General features: G+C 43.3%; 1 protein-coding gene across 24 annotated transcripts in view; it reads left to right on the top strand.

Annotated features, from left to right (window-relative positions):
* Trpm3 (transient receptor potential cation channel subfamily M member 3) overlaps nucleotides 1-27,140 on the top strand; it is a 506,665-nt gene that overhangs the window by 380,791 nt on the left and 98,734 nt on the right. For 15 of the 24 annotated variants that reach the window (XM_010638481.2, XM_010638478.2, XM_010638477.2 and 12 more), the window contains 2 exons: nucleotides 24,998-25,098; nucleotides 26,538-26,672. In XM_010638481.2, the coding sequence (XP_010636783.1) occupies nucleotides 24,998-25,098; nucleotides 26,538-26,672 (236 nt within the window). The remainder of the gene's footprint in view (nucleotides 1-24,997; nucleotides 25,099-26,537; nucleotides 26,673-27,140) is intronic. The other 9 variants (XM_010638482.2, XM_010638475.2, XM_010638483.2 and 6 more) reach the window with 1 other exon arrangement.

Raw genomic sequence — 27,140 nt, 5'->3', positions numbered from 1 at the left:
TCTACAAGAAGATGAACTCAAACTCTAGGGACGTCCCCTAGTCCCTCTACCTGCCTCCTTTTCTCACCCGGACCTGTCTACAACAGAACTTCCGGAACTTGCACTCGGGAGGACACAGGATTTGTAAAAACATAAACATCCGGGTGATCTCTCCGTAGCATCATCCAGTCTTCGTTCCCCACAAAGCAGCTACGCCTCTGGCTCCAGGTCTAAGAAAGCCAGAAAACATCTGCTGACAGCCAATGAAACATCCCTATATATATAAATATATGTATATTTATATCATATATATATATATATGATATAAATATACATATATATAAATATATCATATATATATGATATATTTATATATATGTATATTTATATCATATATATATATATATGATATAAATATACATATATATAAATATATCATATATATATGATATATTTATATATATGTATATTTATATCATATATATATATATATGATATAAATATACATATATATAAATATATCATATATATATGATATATTTATATATATGTATATTTATATCATATATATATATATATGATATAAATATACATATATATAAATATATCATATATATATGATATATTTATATATATGTATATTTATATCATATATATATATATATGATATAAATATACATATATATAAATATATCATATATATATGATATATTTATATATATGTATATTTATATCATATATATATATATATGATATAAATATACATATATATAAATATATCATATATATATGATATATTTATATATATGTATATTTATATCATATATATATATATATGATATAAATATACATATATATAAATATATCATATATATATGATATATTTATATATATGTATATTTATATCATATATATATATATATGATATAAATATACATATATATAAATATATCATATATATATGATATATTTATATATATGTATATTTATATCATATATATATATATATGATATAAAAGTCACCCTCGATTTTTGCGTCTTTTCTTGTGGATCTTGGGTCCAGTGAACAGTCAAATCATATGAGCAGATACTCTTTCATTCACCCACATGCTCCAAAATGGAATAGGTCTAATCACTGTCTTCCTATATTGAGAAGTTCTTTGTCTGAGTTTAATCTTTATTGGTAAAGTTCACCTGAGGCATAAGAAAAAAGTAACCTGCGTTGTTGACTACTTTTTCTGTAAGACATTTTAAAAGCGCTGAAGGAGAGTGCAAAACATAGTAGTTTGCTTCTCAAAACTGTCAAGATTGGGTCAAGGATTTAGCTCAGTGGTTCCGCCACCTGCCTCACAAGTTCAAGGTCCCAAGTTTTTGATCCCCGGTATCCACCCCCCCCAACAAAAAAAAAAGTCGAGATCATCACATACAGGGAAAGTGAGAAATTGTCCAAGGCTGGAGGAGATTAAGGAGTTGTGATAACTAAATGCAATATGCTTTCCAGGAACAGAAGATAAAAGGTAATCTGAATAAAGTATGGACTGTAGGTTTTTTTAATGTGTAAGAAAAAATAAGAAAGATAGTTTTCATATATTGTGGATCTAAGCAGGAAATAGAATCAAAAGTCTTCATAATTCTTTCATGTTAAAAAGACAAAAAAGGAGGTAATAATTTATAGAATTACTTAGGCCAAGTATATATTCAGAGGACCATAACAGAACAAGCAGTATTAATATGAAATATTTACAGAAATCACATAGTAGATGATCACTATTGATCTAGAAAGTGACTAGAAATATTACTGAGGAACTTTGACAGGAAGTATATGAATGCTGAACTAAAAGAAAACAATTTCTATGAAATCAAATTTTTCAATGTACTTTTATAATCACTTTAGAGATAATTATCTAGTTCTTATTATTTTATTTTATGCTTTTCTGTCCCTGAGTCATAATTAATGCTATCAGTAATTAATCAGCTAAGTAATGACGTGTAATTAGACGTGTGGAGGACAACTTCGAAGATATGCATTTATAAACTTGCTCAAAAATATAAAGAGAAAAATTTGTGATAAAAATCAAGATGCCAAAAGAAGAGCCAATAGTCTAATGACTTTAGAAAAGCTTTATAGCAGCACAGTTTGTAACAACTAAAACTTGGAAACAGCTCATTTGTCCATCAACTGGACACTGGATAAAGAAGATGTGTTTTTTAATAAAATGCAGTACTGCTCAGCCATAAAGAATGAGAAATTAGAAGCACTTATAGCTAAATGGATGCACATTGAGACCATACTTTTAAGTGAAATAAATAGGACACACATGTGTAAGTACCTAAGTTTCTCTGGTGTGAGAAACTGAGTGTAAATAAGGACTAAAAGGTATAACAGATAATGTGAACTAGGAAGAAAAGGGGAAAGTGGGAGAGGTATGGGAAAGGAAAGAAGGGAATGAAATTAATATGAAAAAATGGAAACAAAGTCTTTGTAAATAGGGAGGGGTGGAGGGATTAAAGGGAGGTCAGGGGAATGGGGAAAAAAATTAAAACCAAGATAGATTACATAAAGGTACAAATTTCCAATGATGAATGTCGTTATATTGTACACCTAAATTTTTTTAAAAAGAAAAGAAAAGCTTCAAGAAAGCACACCGCCAATTTGATTAGATAATGCAAAACAGTAAAAACCACTGTATTTTGACCCATCTTTTACAATTGTCTCTTGGGAAGGGTGAAAAAAACCTGAACTCATAATGCAAGTGGATAAAATCTTTTTAAACACACAATGTAAGATGGGCATGGTAGTTCATACCCTATAGCCCCAGAATTTCAGAAGTTGAGGCAGGACGATTTCGAATTAGAGGCCGTCCTAGGCTCCATTGCAAGTTCAAGCCCAGACAGTACTACATAGCAAGACTCTGCTTTTGAAAAGTCAAAAATTTTAAATGAAGAAAAAGTAACCATTGCATTCCCTACTTTTCTGTCTTTGCTGAGACAAAATGCCTGACACCCAAAGTTCAAACGGAAAAGGTTTATTTAGCTCACAGTTTGTTCTAGTCCATAATCGGCTGGCTCCTAGGCAGGGTGGCAGAGGGGCAACGGTTCATGGCAGACAGATAGTAACAAAGCAACAGGAGAATTTAACAGGGTCTTTCTGCCCCTGTCATCTTATTCAGACTACTTAGGGCAGGTGGCACTGACACTTTTAATCCTAGTGCCCTCGGGCTTAGCCCCACCATGAACCAGTCACATTCACACTCTAGATTCAGCCACCCCTGGAAAAGCAAGGGACTTTTAATATATTGCCATAACAGTGTTTTAACAGATTGAGGCTATGTCAGAGTTCATGTCCCTCAGACTCTATTAATGTCAAAATACAGAATTATTGTCCTAAAACACCACTGACATCGATAGGCAATTAATCTTGCTCATCTTATTTTAAAAACTGGCTAATCAAACTCTAGATACAACATTTTGGTTATATGTTCTGAAGTAGTTCCTATTCAATAACTGTGCATCAGATAGATTTTATAAGCAACTAACTTATCCTGTAATGTTTACTAGGAAGCTACCTTGCTTAAAGTCAAATGATTACTCTGTGTGTGTGTGTGTGTGTGTGTGTGTGTGTGTGTGTGTGTGCGCGCGCGCGCGCGCATGCTCATATGCTGAATTCAGGTTTTGCAATTAGTTATATCCATCCTCAGCCTTTTTTTTTTTTTTAACTTTGAGACAGTCTCTAAGTTGCCCAGATGAGGCTCAGTCTTGCAATCCTCCTGCCTCAGTCTCCCAGCTGCATAAGTTTTATAGAAATTTATAATGACTCTGGTTTGATAATAAAATTCTTTCTCATTATTTGTCCAGTGTTTGCCACCCCTCTTTCCTGTGGGGAGGCAGTTTAATACAGCACAAGCACAACTGCTCTTTTTACTGTTATTCTTTTCATAACTTGGTACTTCGTAGATCCTTACTATGATTGAAAAAACGAGACATTTGGGTTGACATTTTTATCACTTACATGAGATTCAAAATTATCATGGTTCTTACAAATCATACAAATGGCAATAGGCGAAATATTGCCAAAAAGAGAAGTCAAAATGTAGACATCTTCCACTTACTTTAGGCATAAAAGGACCTGGGGCATTCCAATGCAGGGGAAGGCACGTGCAAACTGAAGTACGTTAGCGAATGACTAAATTAAACTCACCCTGTGAGCTTCCCCAGGAGCGTTTTTTAAGCTTTTCTGTGTCATGCCACTCAGTCTTCCGTGTGTCCTTTGACTCGTAGGTGAGGCGAAGTGACAAAGGTGAGCACTTCTTGGATCCATTGCCCCTTCATTCACATCACTAACATAGGTGTCACAGAGTAAACTGGTCATCACCAGGTGGAGCCCAGATGCGGGTCCCTCAAGACCAATGTCTGCCACTATCCCTTATTTTGTCATCACAGACTCACCCTGAAATTACAATATCCACTCGCACTTCGCTGCCCCCTGAATTTTATAGATTAGGAAATTGAGGCTAAAGATGTTCAAGGTCATTTGACAAATCATTGGCTAAATCGAAGTGTAAATCCAGGTCACGTCACTTCTACTCATTTTTCTTTACATTTTGGAGGCTTTGGATGTCAGAGATTTTCTGGCTTTGCAGTGACACAGAGATGTCAGGCATTTGCCCCTGTGATTTCAGGGACACCCCGGAGTAACTGAGTTCTAGAAACCGATTTCCCTTAAATTTGGGAGCACCTAGGAGAGCCTCAGATGCCAGATGACCTTGGTTGCACACAAAAGATCTTAGTGTGGTAACTAGGATACTCACAGATTTACCTAAATGTAATGTCATGCATATGTGTGATCGGATGCTTATTTCATTCTTTAAATGTTAGGTTATCGGTGAACTATGGCTGCAACTGGGAATTATGTGAGCACAGTGAGAGAAATACAATTTAAAGTAGCTCAAGTAAAAATAAATAAATGCATTTGAAGCTTCACGTAACCAGAAAGTCTAAGGGCAAGCTGAGTTCAGGCCGAATGGGCTCTGGGGTCTCTTCTCCATCCCGCAGACGTTAGCTCACATCAGGGTCAGGGTGAGCAGCCACCAGGAATGCCAGGTTTCCTGTGGTCATTGCGGCATTTTCAACCAATAGTGAGAGTAAAGCACTCAACTTGGTGCCTGGAGAGATCTATTTAATAAACAGTGGCTTGACTGAAGATGATGACTGGTTGAGGAAATCCTGATTGAAAAGAAGGATCTTTCCTAGTAGAGGTTGGGGGAAAACTTGGACCAGTGCACAGACCTTAGTTGATCAGTGGGGCAAGGGAGGTGGAAGAGATGACAGTTGGGATACACTTACCCACTGCAGAGCTCCAGCTTCCCAATGAAAACAGAGGTTCCATAGCTAGAAAAGTGGAGAAGAGTCGGGCATGGTGCTGCACACCTGGGAGGCTGAGGCAGGAAGATTGCCGTGAGGAGGTTAGTCTAGGCTTCACAGTGAGTTCAAGGCCAACCTGAACTACACAGGGACACCCTGTCTCAAAAACCAAAACAAAAGTGGGAAAGAAGGGATGCTTGTAAGACAAAAGCAGGTGGAAGAATTACACTTCTTGGCAGATGTATTCAGAGAAGTACTGCAATGAAAGATTTGCTCAAATTTCAGCACCTCAAAATCTATGTTCTAGAATAAATGTCCCAAGAATGAATTCTTCATTCAATAACCAAAACAGAAAGTCAGATGAATGTCAGTCAGGGTTCAGACATTCACCCAAGTCATAGTTCATAAACTTCAGCTCAGGTAGACCCAGATATGTCACCAGTTACCATTATTTATCACATGATGGTTATTTATTGTTATAAGTACTGTTACCTTTCTCGGTCTTAAAGGTCAGCACTTTAGTATCTCTGCTCAAAATATTAAAGGAAACTAAGTTCACCACCCTTTTCTGCCAACATCCAAGTATCTTCCTTAGAAAAACATGATCCTATAAAAGTCAAATACCCCAAGTGTTCCTCACTCAGCTCCTTCCATGCCAGCCCACACCACTGCCCTAGAGCCTCAGTGTGATTGACAATCACCTCAGTGAGACCAGAAGCCAAAAGTATGCAACACTGCTGAAAACAATGGCTACATTCGAAGCATCTCTTCTAGCTGATGGGAAAATCATGTGACCCCAATGAACCTCAGCCTCCTAATCTATAAAATTGAGGTGATGGTAATTCCTCACTGTGGTCATCCTGACATTTTGAATCAATAGTGAAAGTATAGCACTCAACTTGGTTCCTGAAAAAAATCTATTTAATAAACAATGGCCTGACTGAAGATGACAAGGCCAGCGTAGAAATGATGGGCCACATCCGCTTAATCACAGCAATGTACACACAGTGGTGCCTCGGTTTCCGATCTTAATTTGTTTTATGCTTGTATGGAAGAAAGCTGTGCTTGTGTTTGTGTGGGGAAGATGCCCTGGCGTAGTCCTGTTTGTCACCTGATGCAGTGTTTGTGAATGGAAGCAAAAATGTCCCAAACATTTTTGTTTGCAAACCAAATTGCCTGCGAACAGAAACAGTCATAAACTGAGGTATTACTGAATGCACACAATGCCCGACCCATGCTAGGAATCATGCACAGTAAGTGACGTCATAAAGAATGATCAATAGTCTCTGAAATTGGCTCGATTATATTCTTAAATCCTAGTTCTTTTCTGGCTGTGGCCGGTAACCGAATTGTTGTGCCTCTGTGTTCCTCGGTTCCCTTTCTGATGAGAAGGGAAATCAACAGTCTCCTTCCTAAGTAGGTTGGTACAGGAGCATCTGAGGTGGTTACACTGGATGCAGTGTAATGTCTTCAAGGCAGACATTTTGCCTTCTTCATGATAAATGCTTAAAACACAGTAGTCATATATCGTTTTCTTTTAAAACGGGATTCACAGATTCCTAAAGCCCTGGCTGGGACATGCCCCCATCCAAAATCTATCACAATCATAAACTGTTAAGTTTTAAAGAACATATATTTAAAAATAATAAGTTTTAAAAATCAGAAACACCCCCCCCATACACATGAGGATACAGATCCTGGCAGAGAGAGTTTAAATCTAGAAAATAATTGTGCACATACTAAACCACCTTAAACTAAAATTAATTTTATGGCAAGTTTATTTTCATACAAATCCAAACAAATTTCAGAGCAATAACAAGGGCCAAAATAGAAAGCAATCTCAGACATTTTTGCCTCCAACAGAAGAATGCAATAAAGGAACTTAAATCTCTTAATCCATTTCATTTGTATACTGCTTTACAATCTACACAGCACTTTCACAAATGATTAATCCATTTCATTTGTATACTGCTTTACAATCTACACAGCACTTTCACAAATTTTATCATCTAATCCTCACAGTGACTTTGTGGAATGGTTATCAGGTAATTTATTTGTACAGTGACATTTGCTTGAGTGTAAAAGTAGGCTGTATTAATAATTATTCCAGGTGGGTTAGGGACAGAGCTCAGTGGTAAGCACTTGCCTAGCAGGTATGAGGCTGTGGGTTTGAGCCTTAACACTAAGGATATATAGGTAGAGATCAAGACAGAGACAGAGAGAGCTATAGATGATGGAATAAACCAAGGATGTCCAGGGAAAGTGGGAGAATGCTTTCCCTGGCTACAAACCTTACTTTCAACTTAAAAATTTCAAGAGGAAAACAATAATGCCTTCTTTGCCTTTGTATCCCACCAATCAACAACACTCCTGACAAATGGTAGAAATGTAATAAATATCATTTATCGATAGAAATGAAACTGGGTCTCACCCTAACCAACCACTAGCCAAAATCACCTAAACAACTGAGAGGTACCCCGGGGGCTCCTTACCCCTGCAGTGTCATTAAGGTGGGCTCTTAAGTAGATCATCCACAGGAGGGAAAACCCTACACTCTCCTCACAATTTCCACAAACTCCTGAGTGACTTCATCTTTCTGGCCACCCCCACCTTCACAGTCCTGATCCCATTATGCTTTATGTCTTTTCCTCATCATGGAAGTCACGGGGTAAAACTCAGCCTTTCTACTGTCTCAAAACACCAAAACTAAAAACAAACAAAAAAAACAGAACTTACTTATACAAAGTACGTAATAAATAGTAGATCTTTCTAGAAACTTAGAATAGGGAGAGGGTTACCTGGCAGTAATGCAGACAACTCCTGTCTGCACAGCAGGCATCTCCAGTGTTGCCAACCACTTCACACGGGGGACTTTCCGTGGCTCCTTCACCCTGGCTCCCGCAGTTCACACCACACTACAGACCCCACCACCCTTCCTTCTTTTGCTTCTTTCACATGCTTCCCTTTAAGGTGAAGCAAACTCCTCTCCTGTCAAACAGAGAGAACACTTTTCCCCCTGTTCTCTGGTGTTTTACCTGCTCATATGGATCAATTACCCTAAGCAGCTTTGCAAGGTGTTTTTGCAAAGACAGCCCATTTGCAGGTCAAGTTTGTGGTCATTCTTAGGAGAGAGTGATTCTTTCAGTTCCTTTTGTATGTGTGGTGAGAGAGAGAAGGCAGACTCCTGCCTCACCTCAGGGTGTGACAGAATCATGTTTTCTGGCCCAGAGCCATCACCACCAACAGAAAAGGAAGAGCATGTTTGCAAAGACCATGAACACCAGGGACCTACTATAGTCTTGGATAGGCCATGCCTAGCATGTTTTCAAGATTAGCAGAATTCTAAAGCTGGGTAGAGCCATGAAGGTCTAGGAGACATCTGTGCTGCTATTTGGAGAAAGAACTGGAACCCAGGTCAGCAGATAGCCAAGTCCCTTATTCCTTCCCTGTACTATGCAGCCAGTTCTGATGCCAAGAGCAGTCATCCCTGGCCTCACACAGGAGCTACACCTCCTTTCACCTTGGGACTTGCACGTGCCTCTGGCTTGGCACAAGGGTGGAGCTCGGCATACCCAGAGATCTGTGCATTTAGCTAATTGCACACCCAAAGCTTCTGAGCTCTTCTCAGCTTGTGAGGTGCTCATCACTGCTAATTTCATAGCAGTGGTCTATAAAATCCCACTCTTCTTTTGCAACTTGTTTGAGAGCAGTGATTCAGCATCGTCCATTAAATAAATCGCTGCTCGGTCTTAATTACACAATCCTATAGACAGGCAGCAGCACAACTGCTATAAAACTGATGGCAATAACCAGAGTAACACTAGCCTGCTCCAATACCAAATAATATAGAACTATATTTATGATTATCATAGTATAACCTATCTTACCATTGAGGAAACTAAGGCACAGTGGGGCTAAATTCAGGGCTGAAGCCAGGCAGCTGGAAGTTGATGGAGTCTAGACATAAGCCCAGGTTGTCTGAGTCCAGAACACTCACTCTACATCTGAAGCATCTGTGAGCAGGACTGGATATTAAGGACTACCCCCATTATTGCCATATTCTGGACAATGAGTGATAACTAAACTTTTCTTTGTAAGTAACAAAATACAGACAGACTGCCGGATAAATATAGCCCACTACACAGCCCGGTGAACCGCTCTGAGATAAGAATGTGAGCTTCTCATGTAGACAGAAGCAGTATCTTATTCTCACTGCACTCATGTCTCTTCTTGCACATTGGAAGATCAAATATCCCAGACTCCTTTGCAGAGAAGCGGGTGCTGTACGAAAGTACCACGACAAAGGGGCCATGAGCAGAAGTAAAGGGTGCGTTTCTAGACCTAGAAGATGAGAAGCAGATGAGAGAATGGGAAATAGCAGACCAGAAATAAAAGAAAATACCAAGCTGCTATCAAGCTGATTTGTGTTTCACTCCAACAGCCCCAATCTTGGGGCACCCAGAAACTCAAAATGGGAAACTAAAGGGAGGAAAATATAAAAGAATGTAAGTCTTTTCAAAGAAGTAACCAAAATGCCATGCCTTCTTCCCTATTCCCAAAGTCCTCTCCAACCAAACAGAGAAGATTTACTCTCCGTAGAGTATAAAATTGACTTTCTTATCCAGGGGTCAAGGGAATACCCTAAGAGCTAAGAAAGGGCTGGACTATACTTCTGAATGGGGCTAGGGGAAGTGACTAAGTAAATTAATGCATATTAGATGCTGGGAATTCAGCCCTCTCTCCTACCTGATTTCCCAGTATGCTGGCAGCTGAGGCTTTATCCTGTAAGCAGGAGACTGGAAGAAACTTTATGGGAGACAGGGGAAGTCCAAAGAGTAAAAGAAGTCACATGCAAAGGAACTAGAATGCATTAAACTTCTAAACAATACAGAAAGCTACCATGAAATGTTCACAATGCCTTAAAAATTCAGAAATACTTATTTACAGTCTGGACTTCTATTCTTAATCTAACAGCCACTTGTGAAGGCAGAATAAGAATATCAGACAGTAGGGGTGAAAAAACATCACTCTCTGTGGGAATGATTTCCTCAGAAATCCACCGAAATGAAAGAGGAAACCAAAAAGCAAAATGCAACAACAAAAAAGAAAACATGAACTATATAAAACAGGAGCATCAACCCAAGGTGAGAGTTCTGCCTCGAGCTCAGGGGCAAAGGCAGGATTAACCAGAAAACTTCATTGAGGCTCCAGCCTGAAACTGGCAGGTTGTCACTTCTGCTGAATCCTGTTGGCTACACCAACCTGTGAGACCAGCCCAGATTCAATGTGCAAAGGAATAACACAAAAGTGAACTCTGAAAGGTATAGTTCCTTAGAAACCATCTTCAAAGACCAGCTCCCACAGAAGGGAAGGAAGGAAGGAAGGACAGAAAGAAAGAAAAAAAATTAAGCTCCAAAAAATTCAGTGGTTGTCTCTGGGGAAAGAGGTATAGGGCAATGAGACTTGTGATTTTAATAAAAATCCTATTGGAATCCTATAGATTTGATTTTGTACATGTACAATTATAGCTGAGATAATGTGCATATGGTCTTTATATTACCTAGTACTCAAAGAGAAAGACAGAATGAGTTAGAGAGAGAACACAAAAGATAGGAATTCCTTCAAAGGCAGTAATTCCAAAAAAGAAAGTTCCAGATCTCTAAGCCATTGATTTCTACAGAATCCTGCTGAAAAATAACACTATGAGAGATGAAGATATTTCATTTACCTAGCTTATGTAAATGAATTCCTTTTTGTCACATCACGAATAAACTAAATAACCCAGTAGGATTTTTTTCTTTTACTCTCTCAATCTTAGAGTAATAACAGGTTTCTCAGCTTATATACTATACATAAGACAGAAACACTCCTATAAAATAACAAATGGGAGATGTGTGAAGTAGTGGCTTGTTTTATTACAGAGAGAACACAATAGTGAGAACACATCCTTTAGGTAGGTAAAAGAAAGGAATAGTGTGGTGCTTTATAATGTTATGAACCATAAGCCATATCATTTCATTTGTCCTTTGTGTTACCATATCTTGCTAGGGCATAAGGAAATCGTACTAATATTTACAGTAGAAACTCTTGGCTAAATACAAGCAGGGAGATAGGGTACATATTTAAATACTTGACTTTGTGAGGTCTTTATATAACTAAGGTCCATAAAAATCTAACACCCTAGCACCAAAAGTGAAGCTGAGAATACCTCTTCAAAATGAGTAGACCTTACACAGAAAAAGCAGACTCAAATAAATAAGAGGAAAATAAAAAAAAGCTGAGTTGTCTGAGAGAAACCTTCACAAGACAGTAGGATCCAATGGACTCTTCAAGCTCTGTCAGAGAATCACTCCTGACGCCAATCCACAGTTCTCACAAAGGTACAACTGCAGGGCAATCTAGCCATTATCTTTACCAAACTGAGAATTACTGTCCCACTGTATAATAAGTATTCTTTTATGAAAATTCAGTAACAACTAATTATTCATATGGACCATGGTAAAAACCATAATAATGGTCTAGTTGGTAAGTGTTTTCTATCTAGGAATGTCTACAATGACAATTGTTAGCCAGCTCAACAGCAAGTTATGATTACTGACTTGGTAAAATTGATTATGAAGAATATGTATGACATGGCAAATATTTGCACAGTGCTTTAACAAATGTTTTCCATTTTCTAATATAATTTATTGTTAAATATCTGTAAAACCATTTTTCAGAGGCACATATATTAATTTCCTTTTCTATGTAGAGAAATGAAGTCTTGGGAAAGCTAAGAAACTTTCCCAAGCCACCATAGGTAACAAAAATGCAGCACCCTTTCTCTTTGACCAAAGGAGTTGCTACCACCCTTATATATAGTCATTGCTTGCCTGCGATTCAGGAAAGGGTAACCTGAACCAGATCAGAATGGAGCCAGGTAGCTGCCATCTGGCTGGAATCTTATTCTGTCCCCCAAGAGGCCAGTATGTGCTGGTCCCAAATTTAGGGATAATGACCTAAATCCCAGAGCACCTGCTCTGTACACAGCGTTACCTTAAGTGATGTGAAGTCTTCCTATTGTCTAATAGCCTTAAAATATGATAGAAATACACATCCCAAAGTGAAAACAAAATCCTACAAATGCTCAAATGGAAGACACTCTTGGACTCAGGAGATTTTAATATAGAAAGAATATTTGAAATGTGCTGCTACAGTTCAGAATTTCTGTAAGAAGACCACATACAAATCTAAGCTTCTCTTATTTACTAAATAGCCTAAAGAATTACAAAATAAATAATATGCCAATGACTTTCTCAGAGTACTTTTAAAATTAGTATATGTATTTTGAAAACCTTAGTGGCACTGAAAATCAGAACTTCCAAATAATCAGTACACAATACCCACACAGGAATACATCGTTTTACCCCCTCAATAATCTCTTCGGATGTATTTATAAACTGTACCTTTCGAACTGCATTACACTTTATAGGCATATAAAATTCGCAGGTAAGAAAGGGATAATACACACTTTCATAAAAGGGAATCCTTTCATAAAGTAAATATTACCCAAACTGCTGCATTTTTACAGCATGATTGTTTAAAATGTACAGCTATGTTCACGACTGCCAGGAACGGATGGTACCCGAGATGGACTGAGAGAAAAGAACGGGGCTGGTAGGATAATAGAAACAAATGTACAAGCAGAACTTGCTATTCTGGAGGAAACGAACACTGAGTTCATTCGGAGTGATCTCCAGAGCTGAAAACTCTATTAAGTAGGCCTTCAAGGGTCCTGATCCAGAAGAGAAATTCATTCATAAAAACCAAAGGAGAAATCAAGAGAAAAAAGAAGTGTGCACGTATCTGTGTATTTCTTGGGAGAGTACAGACTGGTTCAGTTCTGTTTTCCCAGTGCAGATGCTAAAGACTGGTGGAGAACTGGAGTTCAGCAAAATTTGTTGAATAAGGAAAACTGGGCCAGGGATTTAGCTCAACGGCACGGCACCTGCCTTGCAAGTGCAAGGTCCTGAGTTCGATCCCCTGTACCAAAGAAGCCAAAAAACAAAAGAACGAAAGGAAAACCAAGAATACAGATCTCTTCCCTAAACGTCCCCTCTCTGTTTCCTGTCCCATCTACTGAGAAAGTAAAATTAAAATGAAAAGAATTTAAACTGTGAAATCAGACTGCCTGGGTTTGAATTTCATCTCTGATATTTCCTAGCTACTTCAACTTGGACAGGTTTCTGTGACTCCATTTCCTCGTCTACAAAATGGGAACGATTGCACCTTCTCAGTGACTGTGGGAGCTCATTACATTAATGTTTGGAAACCGTGCCTGGCACCGGCTAAGCAGGAGAGAAATGGTAGTTATTATAATCTTTCTTATTTGCTAAAGATAAACTGAAAAAGACATTCCTATTTTCCTGCAAATACCTTATTTCACTCCGGTGCATATTTGTCCCTTACAAGCCAAGAAAGAAATTTCTTCAGCTGAAGTTAATTCAAGTTTTTATGATTCCTTTTAACTCTCTCCTCGGATCCGCCTAAGGATATTTTTACCAAGAGGAGATGGTTATCGTTCAGGGCAAGAAAATAGAGCAAAGAATAAATTATACACAGACCCCGTCTTGTGTGTGGGATATGTGTGTGTGTGTGTGTGTGTGTGTGTGTGTGTGTGTTTGTGTGTTTTCAGCCTTCAATTTGTTTTCGCTCATGGGGTAGGCAGTGGCTACAGTCAGGGAGATGACTGAGGTGTATCCTAGCAACCCAAGTCACATGAGAGCCCTTTCAGGGCGTTTGCTCCCACCTCAGTGATCTTCATATAGGCAGCCAATCTGGCATCTTATAATGAAAGGATGGATGGATTTCCAGAGACCAAAGCTCTGCTGCATTTAGTTGCAAAATTTACACATAAAGTGTAAGGATGGAAATATCAAATCTCTAGAAAGAATATTTAATCCAGATAAGATTCTTTAGATAAGACAAGAACGATCTGAAAATCCCAGCAAGACACGCTTCCCAGGGCTATTGCAAGGAAGGGGCCGTGATGCTGTACGTACATCATGTGAGCACCGCAAGGTCAGCAAGTCTCGCCCCTCCCCCAACCGGCCCCTCAGGCAGGGCCGCCTTGAAGCTCTCCCCTTCCAACAGGATCCCTGACTCTCTTGGTGTCTGTCCACAAAGGGCCCACAACCTCCACTTACAACATGGGGAAGTGTCTAGTGACCTTTAGGGAATTTTTTTAATCCCCCCAAACACTGATGTTAAAATCCCCAAATAAATATTCCCTACAACTTCTGCTCAGGGGTGAGGTGACATACCTGCTTATCTTACTTCAAGTGGGCCCAAATCTGATTCTACCGCTCCTTCATTCTTTACGCCTCTGACATATTCTCTGCCTTCCTCCGTTCTCCTCAAGTCCCCACTCCCTCGGACCCACAGCAGACGGTGTCCCCCTGTACAACCCTGAGGTTCTAGCTGTCATCCTGACACACTTTTCATTCACAATGACTAACTTCATTCACCCTTTGAGCTTTTGCTCTCTGACGACATCGCTTCTTGGCTGAAGCCAACCACCCTCAGGCCTCCGTCCCCCAAGCCCTCATCCATCATCTCAGTTTTCCTCTCCAGTGGCCACCTCCCTTCTGCTAGAGACGCATCCAGGGCCCTGTGACCTGAGAAGATTCAGGCTCTCTCCAGCTACCTTCAAGATGGCATCACACTTTTCTCCTCTTAACCATCCAGCTTTGAAAGGTAGTCTGCCCTTCTCCAACATCCCTCGCACACGTGCTCTACCTTCCCGGTCCACTGGCTCACTGCAAATCTTACTTTCCTGAATCTACCCCACCCCTAATACTCAGACAGCTCTGCAATCCTCCTGAAGACCCCTGTGATCTCCTAATCTCAGCAGTCCTCATCCTAAACCTCAGCAACTTTGCCATGTTGACTTTGTCCACGTCTTACTGTAACTCTCTGCTACCTTGAGGGAAGGCCCCGATTTAATGTCTACTTCTTATGGTGCTTCTTTTCTCCTCCCAGCCTGTTTTGTGATTGGCGAAGTGTATAGAATTTGTATGAGTATTAAATGGCACAGTACTTCTAAATGTCCAGTGAGTAATTAGCTCTCACTGCGTGATGGTAACTGTATTTCTCTTTACCTTTCCTTAGTGTCACGGACACTGAGTAATTCTGCTTTTCCAACAACTACCTTAGGTGCCTTCTGCACAACTCATAAAGTTGCATGGCTTCAGACATCCCATCTGTGTGAGTGACCTCAAACATCACATCTGCTCCCCCTCTAGTTCCCAATCCCTGCCTCCCTTCCCTGATTGCCTGCTGGATAACTTTCTTGGGAATCACCAAGCGCCACAAATTCAAATTAACTGTCTTTAAAAAGGAAGAAATAAAAATAAATTTGCTTTGCTCCCAGCTGATTTCTCTCCGATTTCCTCATTTCTGGCTCATAAGCTAAATCTCTTTTCCATTACACAGGCTCAAAACCTCCATCAAATTCTTCCACTCTGTCCAAGAGACTTCTTGCCAATTCAGGATAATTTTTGTCTCCACAAAACTTGCATATCTGTCCCTTCCTATACCTCGTGTGGCAGCATGAGACCTTCCAGACTTTAGATTTGATTTGTTACAATGTCTTCTTAAGAGCTCTTCCTGCTTCTATTGAGCACTTGCCTCTGTCTTCCATACTTCAGTTAAAGGAATCTATTAATGCAAAGCTGCGGTCAGACCGCGCTTCTGCCTGCAGTTCACCTCAAACCTCCAACACGGATATGGCTCCCGGAACTTGCCACACTCTTCAAGAAACTTTTGAAAACTGTTGAAGAAAAAGGCAGGAAGCAAACCAGAACAAGAACACTACCATGTGTAGTGAAATTAGACATATATTCCAAATTATTTCCATATGCAGGAGCAATGTGGAAGGAAGGGGCAAAAGCCAAGAAAGAATGAGCAGTAACGTTCCAATAGAGCTCCAGCAAAAGCATCAGCCCTTTGTCTGGAACAGCCCGTGCCAGAACAAGAGAGAACTGAGCGCAGCAGGAATCCCTCTGGATCCTAGCACAGCACACGGAAGGCAAGGAGGAGGCTAAACAGCACTGTGCAGATCAGCCACGCTGGCAGGAGGGAGTTCGCTCTGTAGAAGAGAGCCTTCAAGTTGTGAATAATAACCAGTTTGGAAGGCTACCCTGGGCCCCTTATAACCCAACTCATTAAGTGATAAATAATAAAATAGGGATTAGCACAGACTGCATACAGAGATATTCTGAGACAAAAATAGTAAAAGGGCAAAATGTATTAACAGAAGAATAACATTCTTTATAAAAATGTTTCTGAAGAACAGATGAACACTGAATACAGTGGAACACCCTTATCTGTAGGGAATCCGGTCCAAGACCCCCAGGGATGCCCGGAACCAGGGGTGGTAACAAAGCTCACAAGACCCGGTTTGTTTCTATTCCTACGCACATGCAAGTACCTGTGATAAAGCTTAACTTATAAGTTAGGCACAGTTTGATAACAATAACTAATAATAAAATGGGATGATTATAACAATACACCATGATAACCATTCTACTTATGTGCCCGCTAGCTAGCGTACCTTATTCTACTGTGCTCACCTTCCTCTTCTTTTCTTTAAGTAACTCTGTTGGTATATTTAACAGATATACAATACAATGACATTCATCCTTGGAAATTTGCATGATCCATCTTGGATCAGACCCAGGTGAGGCAAAGGAACGGTCATATGCCACACAGCTCGGCTTACAGTTGATGACACAACAGCAATACGAGCACAAATTTGGTTTTCCTTCACCACAGCTGCACAGATGGAAGATTCATTCTTACCATACATCTTAGCAACTACAGCACATATTTTTTCTTAGCCAAGCACGGTGGCGTACAGCTATAATCCCAGTACTTGAGAGGCTGAAGCAGGGGTATTATTACTCCATGTTCCAGGCCAGCCTGCACTACAGAGCAAGACCCTGTCTTAAAACACACACATGCAAGATATTGTTTCTTTCCTTATCAAGTCTATAACTTTCACCTTCTCACTTAAAAGCAGCGCTTTACAGCTTCTTTTCGGTCTACCTCAATTAACAGCATCACTTCTCTTGTGCTGTGAGGCATCATTAAGTTAGGTTGTGAGGGTTTGTGATACTGTGACAGTCGATCTGACAACCGAGATGGCTTCTAAGCGAACAGTGGGCAGGTAGCATATACAGCGAGAGTACGCGGCACGGAGATGTTTCATATCTTGGGCAGGTATGAAATTTAAAACTTGTGAACTGATTGTGTCTAGATTTTTCCATTTAATATTTTTGGATCAAGAATAACTGAAACTCATAAGATGAAACTATGGATAAGGAAAGAGTCCTGCAAATATTTTATCATGTAATTTAAATTTTATAAATGTCAATGAAGTACTTTACACAGAAATAGTTCAAAACTGGAATACAAACTTCAGGTATGAGGAGGTAAGGCAGCAAGAGGAGATAAAATGTGAGCAACTTTGAGGAATGAAGTAGAGGGGAAAAAATCATCACAGAATGATACAAACAAAGGAGAAATAATGCAAAATAATATGTTGTAAAAAAACAAAGTGTAGGAGACAGAGGTTGGAAAGGAGTAAGATGGACAAAACTGAAATAAAATGGAAATAAAGAGTTAATCAGAATTAAATAGAAAGGAGGTGACAGAAAGTGCAAATTCAACACAACCACATTTGTCATCTCCAGAGTTGAAACCCCAAATAATGGGCTGGAGCAAATATTTTAAAATATAATTATATAATTTTAAAATATAATCTAGAAACTTTTCATTTTAAAAAAGCATTTCACTTGATCATTGAAAGGGTTACCTTAGGCCTAGTAAAAAGTAAAGCAGAGTCATCATACTCAGACATATACTACTAAGGTTACTAAACTTTCAAGAAAAATAACAATCAGGACACCAGACAAAATGGTCATGTCTCTTGTGAGGAGGAAAATCCAGCTGCTCTTGAACACTTTTACAGTGTCACTCAATACTGGAAGACAACAGAACATTAGATTTTATACAGAGCCCATGTCATTCAAATACAGACTAAGAGAGAAATTTGAACGTGCTGGAATTCTGGCAGTGGTGTCCCCACACGTTCTTCTTGAAAAACTACCACACAACAACTCAGCCTACCAAGCAAGGGGTGTCAGCTAGAGGCAGGGACTTAGCTCAGTGGTGCTGTCACCTGCCTTGAAGGCACAAGGTCCTGAGTTCGATTCCTGGGTGTCAGCGAAAGGGCTAACTGTGGCCACTGATACTAGAATATAGTGTACTCTGAAAAAAACAAATATGGCCACTTGAGTAACAGATGGAAACCTAAATGTTACCTGGCAAAGCAATGTGGAAATGAGAAACCAAAAAAATAAATAAATAAAAGAAACCGAGAGATGAGAAAAGAGGGTTGGTGGTAGAACAGGTTGGCTTTTTACCGCGTTATGACGTCTATACGTTTTCCTTAATATAATAAAAAATTTCATTTAAGATTATAAATTGAGCTTTCTCTCTCTCTCACTGTTCTGCTCTCCTGAATAAAGTCTCCTGTCAGGAAAAAAAAAAAAGATTATAAATCGAAATACTGGTAGGAGAAATACAAACACATTTAACAGCACAAGAAAAGTACGTGAAAGATACAATCTTCCATTCTAAAACTGAGTGTCTGGGAGAGGAAGAGGCGAGAGGGCCCGTGTACTATTTCCATTCTCACTCTTTCTTGAGGGTCTCTCTGACTCCAACGGTATTTTCGAGAGCCCTGCGTTAGTTTCCCATTGCCACCATGACAAATCACTACCGTCGTGACGTACTGCACCCAAAATTTATTATCGTGTCCTTCGGGCGCTCAGAAGTTGAAAATTACGCTGTGAATGGAGCTGAGCTCCTTCTTGGAGCTCCAGGAAGAAGCGTTTCCCTGCGTCTCCAGGTTCCAGAGGCTGCTTCCCTCCTGGGCTCAGCGCTCCTTCCCGGCACTGATCTGACTTCTTGCTTCCCTTGTCATCTCGGTAACTACTACTTTGATCCCCTGCGTCGCCTTTACACGGACCCTTGTGACCAGATAATGACACACGGGGCTCCCGGGAATGCACAAGGCACGTTCTAGGGGACCATCCTTCGGCTTCCGCAAACCACTCCGGTTCCCACCGTCTTTCCCCAAGCCTCACTCGGCGTCCAAGCCAGGGCTCTTGCTGTCTCTGCACTTTGCCCTGGCGGCCACACCCTCTTCGAAAGTCTGTCCACAGTTCAGGGTCACAACGCTGGGTTCTCTCCCTATCTCTCTACTTTTTTTTTCTAATGACTGCTTTACTTTCACAGCTTAGCTGTCATTGTCACTCAGTTATCCATCCCTTCGTCCTCTTCTTGTCACCTGCGGGCTGATGTTTCCCAAATCTCCATCTCCAGACCTGACTGCTTCACTGCTCCGGACCTCAGTGCCCGAGGGTGTCGTCCCATGGGCACCTCAAACTCAGTGAAATTTTAGTTGAGCGTGGTTGCACACGCCTGTAACCCCAGCACTTGGGAGGCTGAGACAGGAGGATCACAAGTTTGAGTCCACCGCGGGCTACATAGTGAGATTCTGTCTCAAAAAAAAAAGCCGGGGATGAAATTTTGCTGTTCCCTGAAAGCGTGGTTTTGACTTCTATTTCTTGCATTTCTGGGCCATTTTGAATCTGGCTCCCAATCTAGGCGTTAAAGAATCACCCATGACTTCTCTTTCTCCCTTGATCCCCATCACCCAAGGATAACGATGTTGGCCCTCAGATCTCCCTCCACCTCAGCTGCTCCTTGGGGTCTCCCGTTCCCCCCTCCCAGGAGACTGCAGAGCTATCCTGCAGTGCTGGCCCTCGAGTCCCTGCTGCACACTGTGCTGCCAGACTGCTGTGTCCGCGACACAGACCTGGCGGCGCGTCTCCAGGCGAGTCTCAGCGGTCTCCCAGCTCTCGGGATGAAGGAGAGGTCTTCCCCGCCGCCTGGGAGTCCTCTAACTCATGCGTCGTCTCTCGGATTCTGCACCCGGGCACAGAGCACCGTGTCTTGCCGTGGATTCTCCAGGTACACCTCATTCACCCCCTTCTGCATCCACCGTGCCCTTTACTAAGAGGCCTCTCTCCGCAGCATCTGTTCAGTGAATTCACCCTTCAAACCTCAGGCAGTCATTATGCACGCGTCTAGGTCTTCCCTGACCTGCTCAAGAACAGACATCATAATTGTTATGTCTTATACCCACCTGCATTCATTCCCACATTCGCACTTTTGCACTTGCTGCTTCCTCTTCCTGGCGCACACACACACACACACACACACACACACACTCACACGTATGCACAATCATTTTCTAAGCATCTCAGTCTCTGCTCAGTTGTTACTCTCAGGCAGGCCTCCTGTCACTCACCCTACCAGAGCAGCTCCGCCATGACCCTGGTCACTGTTGTGACCACTCTTATCTCGGCGCTCAGAAGGACCCTCCCCAAAGGTACCAGGTCCCCACATCCACCCCCGATCGGGCACCTGCCTGGGAAGCAGGGCTCCTACAGATGGGAGCCCTGAGCCCCAGTGAGGACCCAGATGGAGTCCAGATCCACCTCAACCCGTCTGTGCATTTTCCAGCCCTGTTTCCCTCATGGGGTCAATGAGCTGCCCAAGAACTCCGCTATTTGTGCCCGGGACCCCATCTCCAGCCCTCATTGCAAGGGAGCAGCCTGGCCCAGCAACTGGCACAACATCCACCATGGGACACGGGAGGCTGAGGAGCCTGGGGCGCTGCCGCACGGACTGGTTTCTGTGGACCCTGAGCCGTACGATACGCTCCAGGCGCTACGCCTTCCTAGCTCTTACGCAACCTCAACCCGCACTGTGGGTCAGCTTCTTCGCTGCCTGAGTGCCAAGCAGCAAGAGTAGGATGAGGGTGACGTAGCTGTCCTGTTCACCTCTGGGTGTGCGGTGCCCAGACGGGTCTGGGACAGAAGGTCTTTGAGAAACACGTCACACAGTAGATGAACTGATGCTCGGGGGATATTAAATCGCAGAGCTCTCTCCCCTAGACCCGAAGCACTCGGGACAAAGCACTGTCTCATCTGCGAGGTCCTCGGGCTGGCATAGTGACTGCCATAGGAGAACGCATGAGATCAACACCTCTGCCCACACAAACAAGGACCGACACAACAGGCGGGTGAGCAAAGGAACCAAGATTGTCCGTACGCTGGGATCCGTCAGGATCACCCGGGAGCTCTGTAAAGCTGCAGCGTCCGGCACCACCACACTAGAATCCCTGCGGGAGGAGGTCCTGGGCCTGAGTATGTTAACCCTTTAGCAAGTTCCCGTGTGCTGCCACCGTGGAGGACAGGGTGACCAGCCGGCCTCCTGGGTGAGACGCTGCCCAGGATGCGGGAATCTCAGCACGAAAGCTGCGACTGTCCTAGGCAAGCCGGGAGTCTCGGTCAGAAACCCGCACAGACCCAAACTACCGCTCGGAACCAGTCTGAGCAATGCACTTTCCAGCTTTGAGAAGTCAGGACTCGCGGGTCTTGTTGACGTCATGACGGATAAGGGTTATCATTCGACATTTACCCAGTTACCCACGTGTAGCCCTCCGTGCCCTCACATCACTGCCGCCTGCCCTGTGTTCTGGTTCAGACTCGAGCTGCCATCATCGCCCTGGGCAGCAGACAGAGGAGGGGACTGCCCGATACGCCGGTGGGTGTGCGAGTCAGTCCAGCCACGGGGGAGCAGTAGCTTCCGCGGAAAATGAGGAACAGCGCTCTTGCACGATCCAACAATCCCACTCCCGGGCACAGATCAAAAGGAAACGAAATGCGTGCGTCACAGAGCCACCTTCACACCCATGTTTATTGCACTCCTATTCTCACTTGTCAACATATGGGATCAACCCAGCTTTTTGTCAGCAGATGAATGAATTTTTTTAAATGTGAACGGAATTCTGTCCCATCCAAAAGAGAGAGAGCGAGAGAAAGGATGAAATCGTGACATTTAGAGCAACAGGGATGGGACGGGCATGATTCACTTATTAAGCGAAACAAACCAAGCACACACACAAAACCAAGCACTGCATGTTCTCCCCTGCATGTAGAAGTTAACCTCGTAGAAGTACAGAGTACACAGTGGCCAGCAGAGGCAGGAAAGAATATTGGGAAGGAAGGGTTAATGGACAGGAAGAAGCTTCACAGAAGAAGTCTCTTCACGTGTTCTGTAGCACAGCGGGATGACTACGGTTGACAACTAACTTCATATTTCGAAATGGACAGTGGAGATTCTGAATGTTCTCACCACCAAAAAGGTAGATGTTTGAGGTGAGAGAGGCACCAGGGACCCGATCTGTTCACCACACGCGGTGTGCATGCATCTATCTTGCATTATGGCCCATAAATATAGACAGTGGCGATGTATCATCTGAAATTAAAAATGTATTTTAAAAGGGAAAAAAAGCAAAGGAAGGCATTAAGTGCCACCTTTCCAAGTGCAATCTGAGTTCGCCTTCAACGCTACATTTTGCCACATTCTGGTTTATCATTTGTTTGTTCCAGTGACCCGGCTATAGGTTTGCAGTCCCTGTTATTATCTGAAAAGGTAAATAATTTCTTACTGTAAAATTCACCCCTGTAAACTGAATTGATATTTATCATTCCCGACACAATCAAGTTATTCCAGATATGTGGTTCATAAAACCATCAGTACGTGGACACCGGAACCAGAAACCTTTGACCTAGGAAGGAAATATAACCCCACAGCTCTCGAGGGCTTGGTTCTTCAAGGGCGACCCTGGTCAGCAGCAGCCACGGGAGGAGACTGTGAGAAACACAGGAGTTCGGGCTGGGGCTGCTGACACAGGATGTCTGGGGCAGGACTCGCAAGTCCAGTGTTTTTAAATTCTCCAGGTTAGATTTATGCATGTGTAAATTTGAGAAGTGCTCACCTAGAGAATGCTTTCCCTAACTCTTCATGTCCAGAAGAGGCCAGAGCCCAGTGTGGTGGCTCACGTCTGCAATCCCTGCACTCTGGGAAGCTGAGGCAGGAGGATCACAAGTTTAAGCCCAGCCTGGGCAACTTGACCCTTTCTCAAAATATTAAAAAAAAATAGAAAAGGATTAGGGATGTAACTCAGTGCAAATAGCACAGAGGCCTTGGGCTGACACACACACACACACACACACACACACACACTCTCTCTCTCTCTGAAGAAGATGAGGAAGAGGAGGCCAAGGGTAGCAGGGGAAGAGGTATGAAGTCCCAAGCCTCCCGTGCGCATCAGGAGCTCAGGCACCGTCCCTTGCAAGAGATGTGCTTTCCCTGCTCTAGGTGCGCCCCAGCACGGGGAGGCTGTAATGCGACTCAAATGTGTGGTGGAGCTCGGGAGCCCCTGACACACGCACTTCCGGCGGAGCTGGGCCACTCTCCGCTTCTGGCCTCCCGCGTCCCTGGACCAAAGGACCAGGCAGCTCTGATGCTGTCCCGCCCTCCTCCCGCACAGGGAGCGGCCACGGGAGAGCTCACCAGCCCCGCTGCCCCTGTGTGCCGTATGTAGGCTGGGCCTGCTTCTCCACTGAAGTTGTTGGACCTCTGACTGCTCGCCCAGCCTCCCGGTGGCCCAGAGAAGTCTGGCCTCACACAGCCACAAGGGCACCTTTATGAGCACGGTGCACTCGCCCAGATCAGCTATGTCCCGGCAGAATCCTCTGCGGTGATAGAAATGCCCTCTGCCAGCCAGGTGTGGGGGTGCACGCCTGAAACCCAGAACTCGGGGAAAAAGTAAAAATCCCAGCACTATGGGAAGCGAGGCAGGAAAACTGCAAATTCCAACCCAGCCTGGACACTTGGCAAAACTTTGTCTCAAGATTTTAAAAGGGGCTAAGAAGGAAGCTCAGTGCATGGGCCCTGGATTCAACCCACCGTGCCTTAAAAAGGAAGGGAAGGAGAGAATCTTCCATCCTGCTTTCCCAATCACTGGCCACATGTAGAAGTTCAACACTGAAATTCAGCTAATTTGGTGAAGGAACCAAAGTTTTCGTTTTATTTAATTTTCATAAACTTAAATGGCCACATTGAGCAACACGGCTCTAGACAGAGTCTGGAGACTGAGGAGAAACAGGAAAATGGCTCCAACAGTTTCTATGGGCAAATCAACGTGGATCTGCAGGGGGTCTTCCTCAGCAGAGAGCTGACGAGGGCCCAGCCCCGTGAGAAACCCAACGCCAGGGATGCCTGGAAGGAACAGAGCGGCCAGCGGGAGCGAGTGTGTCTCACAGCAGCGCTCCTCAGCCATAGTGCACACACTGGTCAAACTTGCGATCCTCCTGCCTCAGCCTCCCAGAATGCTAGCTTACAGGTCTTGGCTACCACATCAGGCTGGTGACACTTGAGGCAGTGCGAGGATGAGTGGACGGTGCTACCGGCGCCTAAAGGGTCGAGCCAGGGATGCAACTGAGCACCCCATGGTGTAAAGGTCAGCTCGAGAGAGCATAGTCCTCCCGACCTGCAGCGGCGCGAGGCCAAGAAGCCTCCCCTACAGCCTGGTCTGCTGCCCCGGAAGGGGGTCGGCGACAGCGATGGGTGAGTCTTCCTCACAAAGCACTGACCAGTCTTCTCTCCCCCCTCTTCTCTGCTCTCTGCGCAGGAGCTAATGCCTCGGCCCCAGACCAGCTGAGCTTAGCGCTAGCCTGGAACAGAGTGGACATCGCTCGCAGCCAGATCTTCATTTACGGGCAACAGTGGCCGGTAGAGTATATGTCCCCACTCCTGAGCAGCCCACTTGCGTGGGCAAGGGTGTTTGTTTAGGGAACCTTTAGAGGGGCTCGGGGAAGTACTTACTATCTTTCGTTTGGGAGGAAAAAATTCTTGCTTTGTACACACAGCAGTTCCTGGCCTAGGAGCCGCTTCTCATACTTGGGGAAATGCTGCCACCTGGTGGACGTTACAGTGAAACGCCACTCCAAATAATTGCACCCATTTCCGTCTCTCCCGGAGAGGCCGAAATGCAGTCATTTTCAGCTGCAGATACATTTTAGTGTGTCTTAAAAGGTGCATATAATACCAAGTTGTGTAAGTTTAACTTGGTGAAGGAGTTAAATTTGTTTCTGACTGTCTGCAAGAGGAAGCAGTTGCTGCTCCCAAATGACGGCCGTGCAGGTGCGCGCCTCAGGACCCACAAGGAGCAGCTCCGGACGCGGGCGCCATCTGGTCCTGGGGGCTGGACCCAGGCTCTCCCTTTCCCACAGAACAACGTGAGGGATCCAGTTTTATATAACTGTTCCTGATTTGTTTCCCTCGATGGACTCTACCAAAAATAAAAACTTGGGAAATCGGCCATGGGGTAGGATAGGTATGAGACTATCCTGGCTCGGGCCTGGCATTTGATTTGAGGGCCTGGAGCCCCTCCCCGAGCAGGTCTTTGCGAACCCTGCCTTCACCCAGCAGCTCTTGGCTGTGGTTAAGCACCTGTCTTCGCACTGTGGTGGTGCATTGCTAGCATGGAAATACTTGTCAAGGAATCTGGAAGAAATTTGTGAAAAAGGTTAAATTAAAAATCCCAGCCAGGGCCAAATCTAAAACTTGGCTTGCTGATTTCTCTAGTTAATAAGTGAGACCAGTTGGCCTCCGTCTTGCCTATTTCTGCACTGAGATTTAGCATCTACCTCGGTCAGCGGTGGTGAACCTATGCCACGCGCGTTGTTTTTCTTTTAAGACAAAAAATGTTAATGTAGGAGTTGTTTTCCCTGAACCAAACACCTCAGTATTCGGGTGTCATTGCAGTGTTGGCACTTTGTGATAAAGAAGTAGTTTTGGGTTGAAGTTTGGGTACTTGGTCTCCGAAGGGCTTGCCATCTGTGATGGAGGTCCTGTGGTCCCCACCCGGGCATTTCTCTGGCAGAGAATGGCAAGAGCAGAACCCTTGTAACCTTTTGCAACCTTCTTAGAATCCCCCCCCCAAAAAAAAAGCAATTCCAGAAGGAAATAGCTCTTGGACCTGGAAATCTTTCACTTTCCTTTCCAAAGACAGGCCTGGCACACAGGACGGAGTGCGCTGTCCTGAGTGCACGGTCCCTGGATGAGCCGACCGGTCCCCAGGTATCGAGCCTCCATTATCTGTCCAGGTGGACGCCGAGGGCCTGCACCCCCAGACCCCGGGGCAGACTAACTCATGGCTTGGTTCGCAGGTGGGGTCTCTGGAGCAAGCCATGCTGGATGCCCTAATCCTGGACAGAGTGGATTTTGTGAAATTACTCATAGAGAATGGAGTAAGCATGCACCGTTTTCTCACCATCTCCAGACTAGAGGAATTGTACAATACGGTAGGGCCAAGCTAAGGCACTTTCTGTTTCCCTGTCTGGTGGCTCTTGTCACTGTTGTTTTGTTTACCTTCTCCGCCCCCCCATGCCTGTGATTCTCTCCCCATCTCCCCTGAAGACGCATGGATCCTTCCTCACGAGTGCTCCCCAGACCTGTGTAGACACCGGACAACAACTCACCAAGGTTCCGCTTGTTCTAACTGCTCAGGTGTCAGCCCCAACCTCCAAAGTTACCTGATCTCCCAGGGGCACTGTTCCTGCACCAGGCTCTGGAAAAAGGAACACGGTTTACTCCGTGAGCCTAGAGGGTGTTGGAGGCACTTGACAGGGAGGGTGGATTTAGTGCCAGCGTCAAAGGAGCACTCTGCACCTTTCTGTTACCTCAGAGCTCCTAGTTTGGCTCTTTCCCCACCATAGCAAAATGTAAGTGCCTCTTGTCTGCAGTTATGGCACAAAAAAAAAAAAAAAAAA

The sequence above is a fragment of the Fukomys damarensis genome, unplaced genomic scaffold, assembly GCF_012274545.1.
Source record: "Fukomys damarensis isolate Sample0158 unplaced genomic scaffold, DMR_v1.0_HiC HiC_scaffold_31, whole genome shotgun sequence".
NCBI lineage: Eukaryota > Metazoa > Chordata > Mammalia > Rodentia > Bathyergidae > Fukomys > Fukomys damarensis.
Note: the sequence above shows the minus strand (reverse complement) of the source record. Positions and strands in the feature narration are given on the sequence as shown.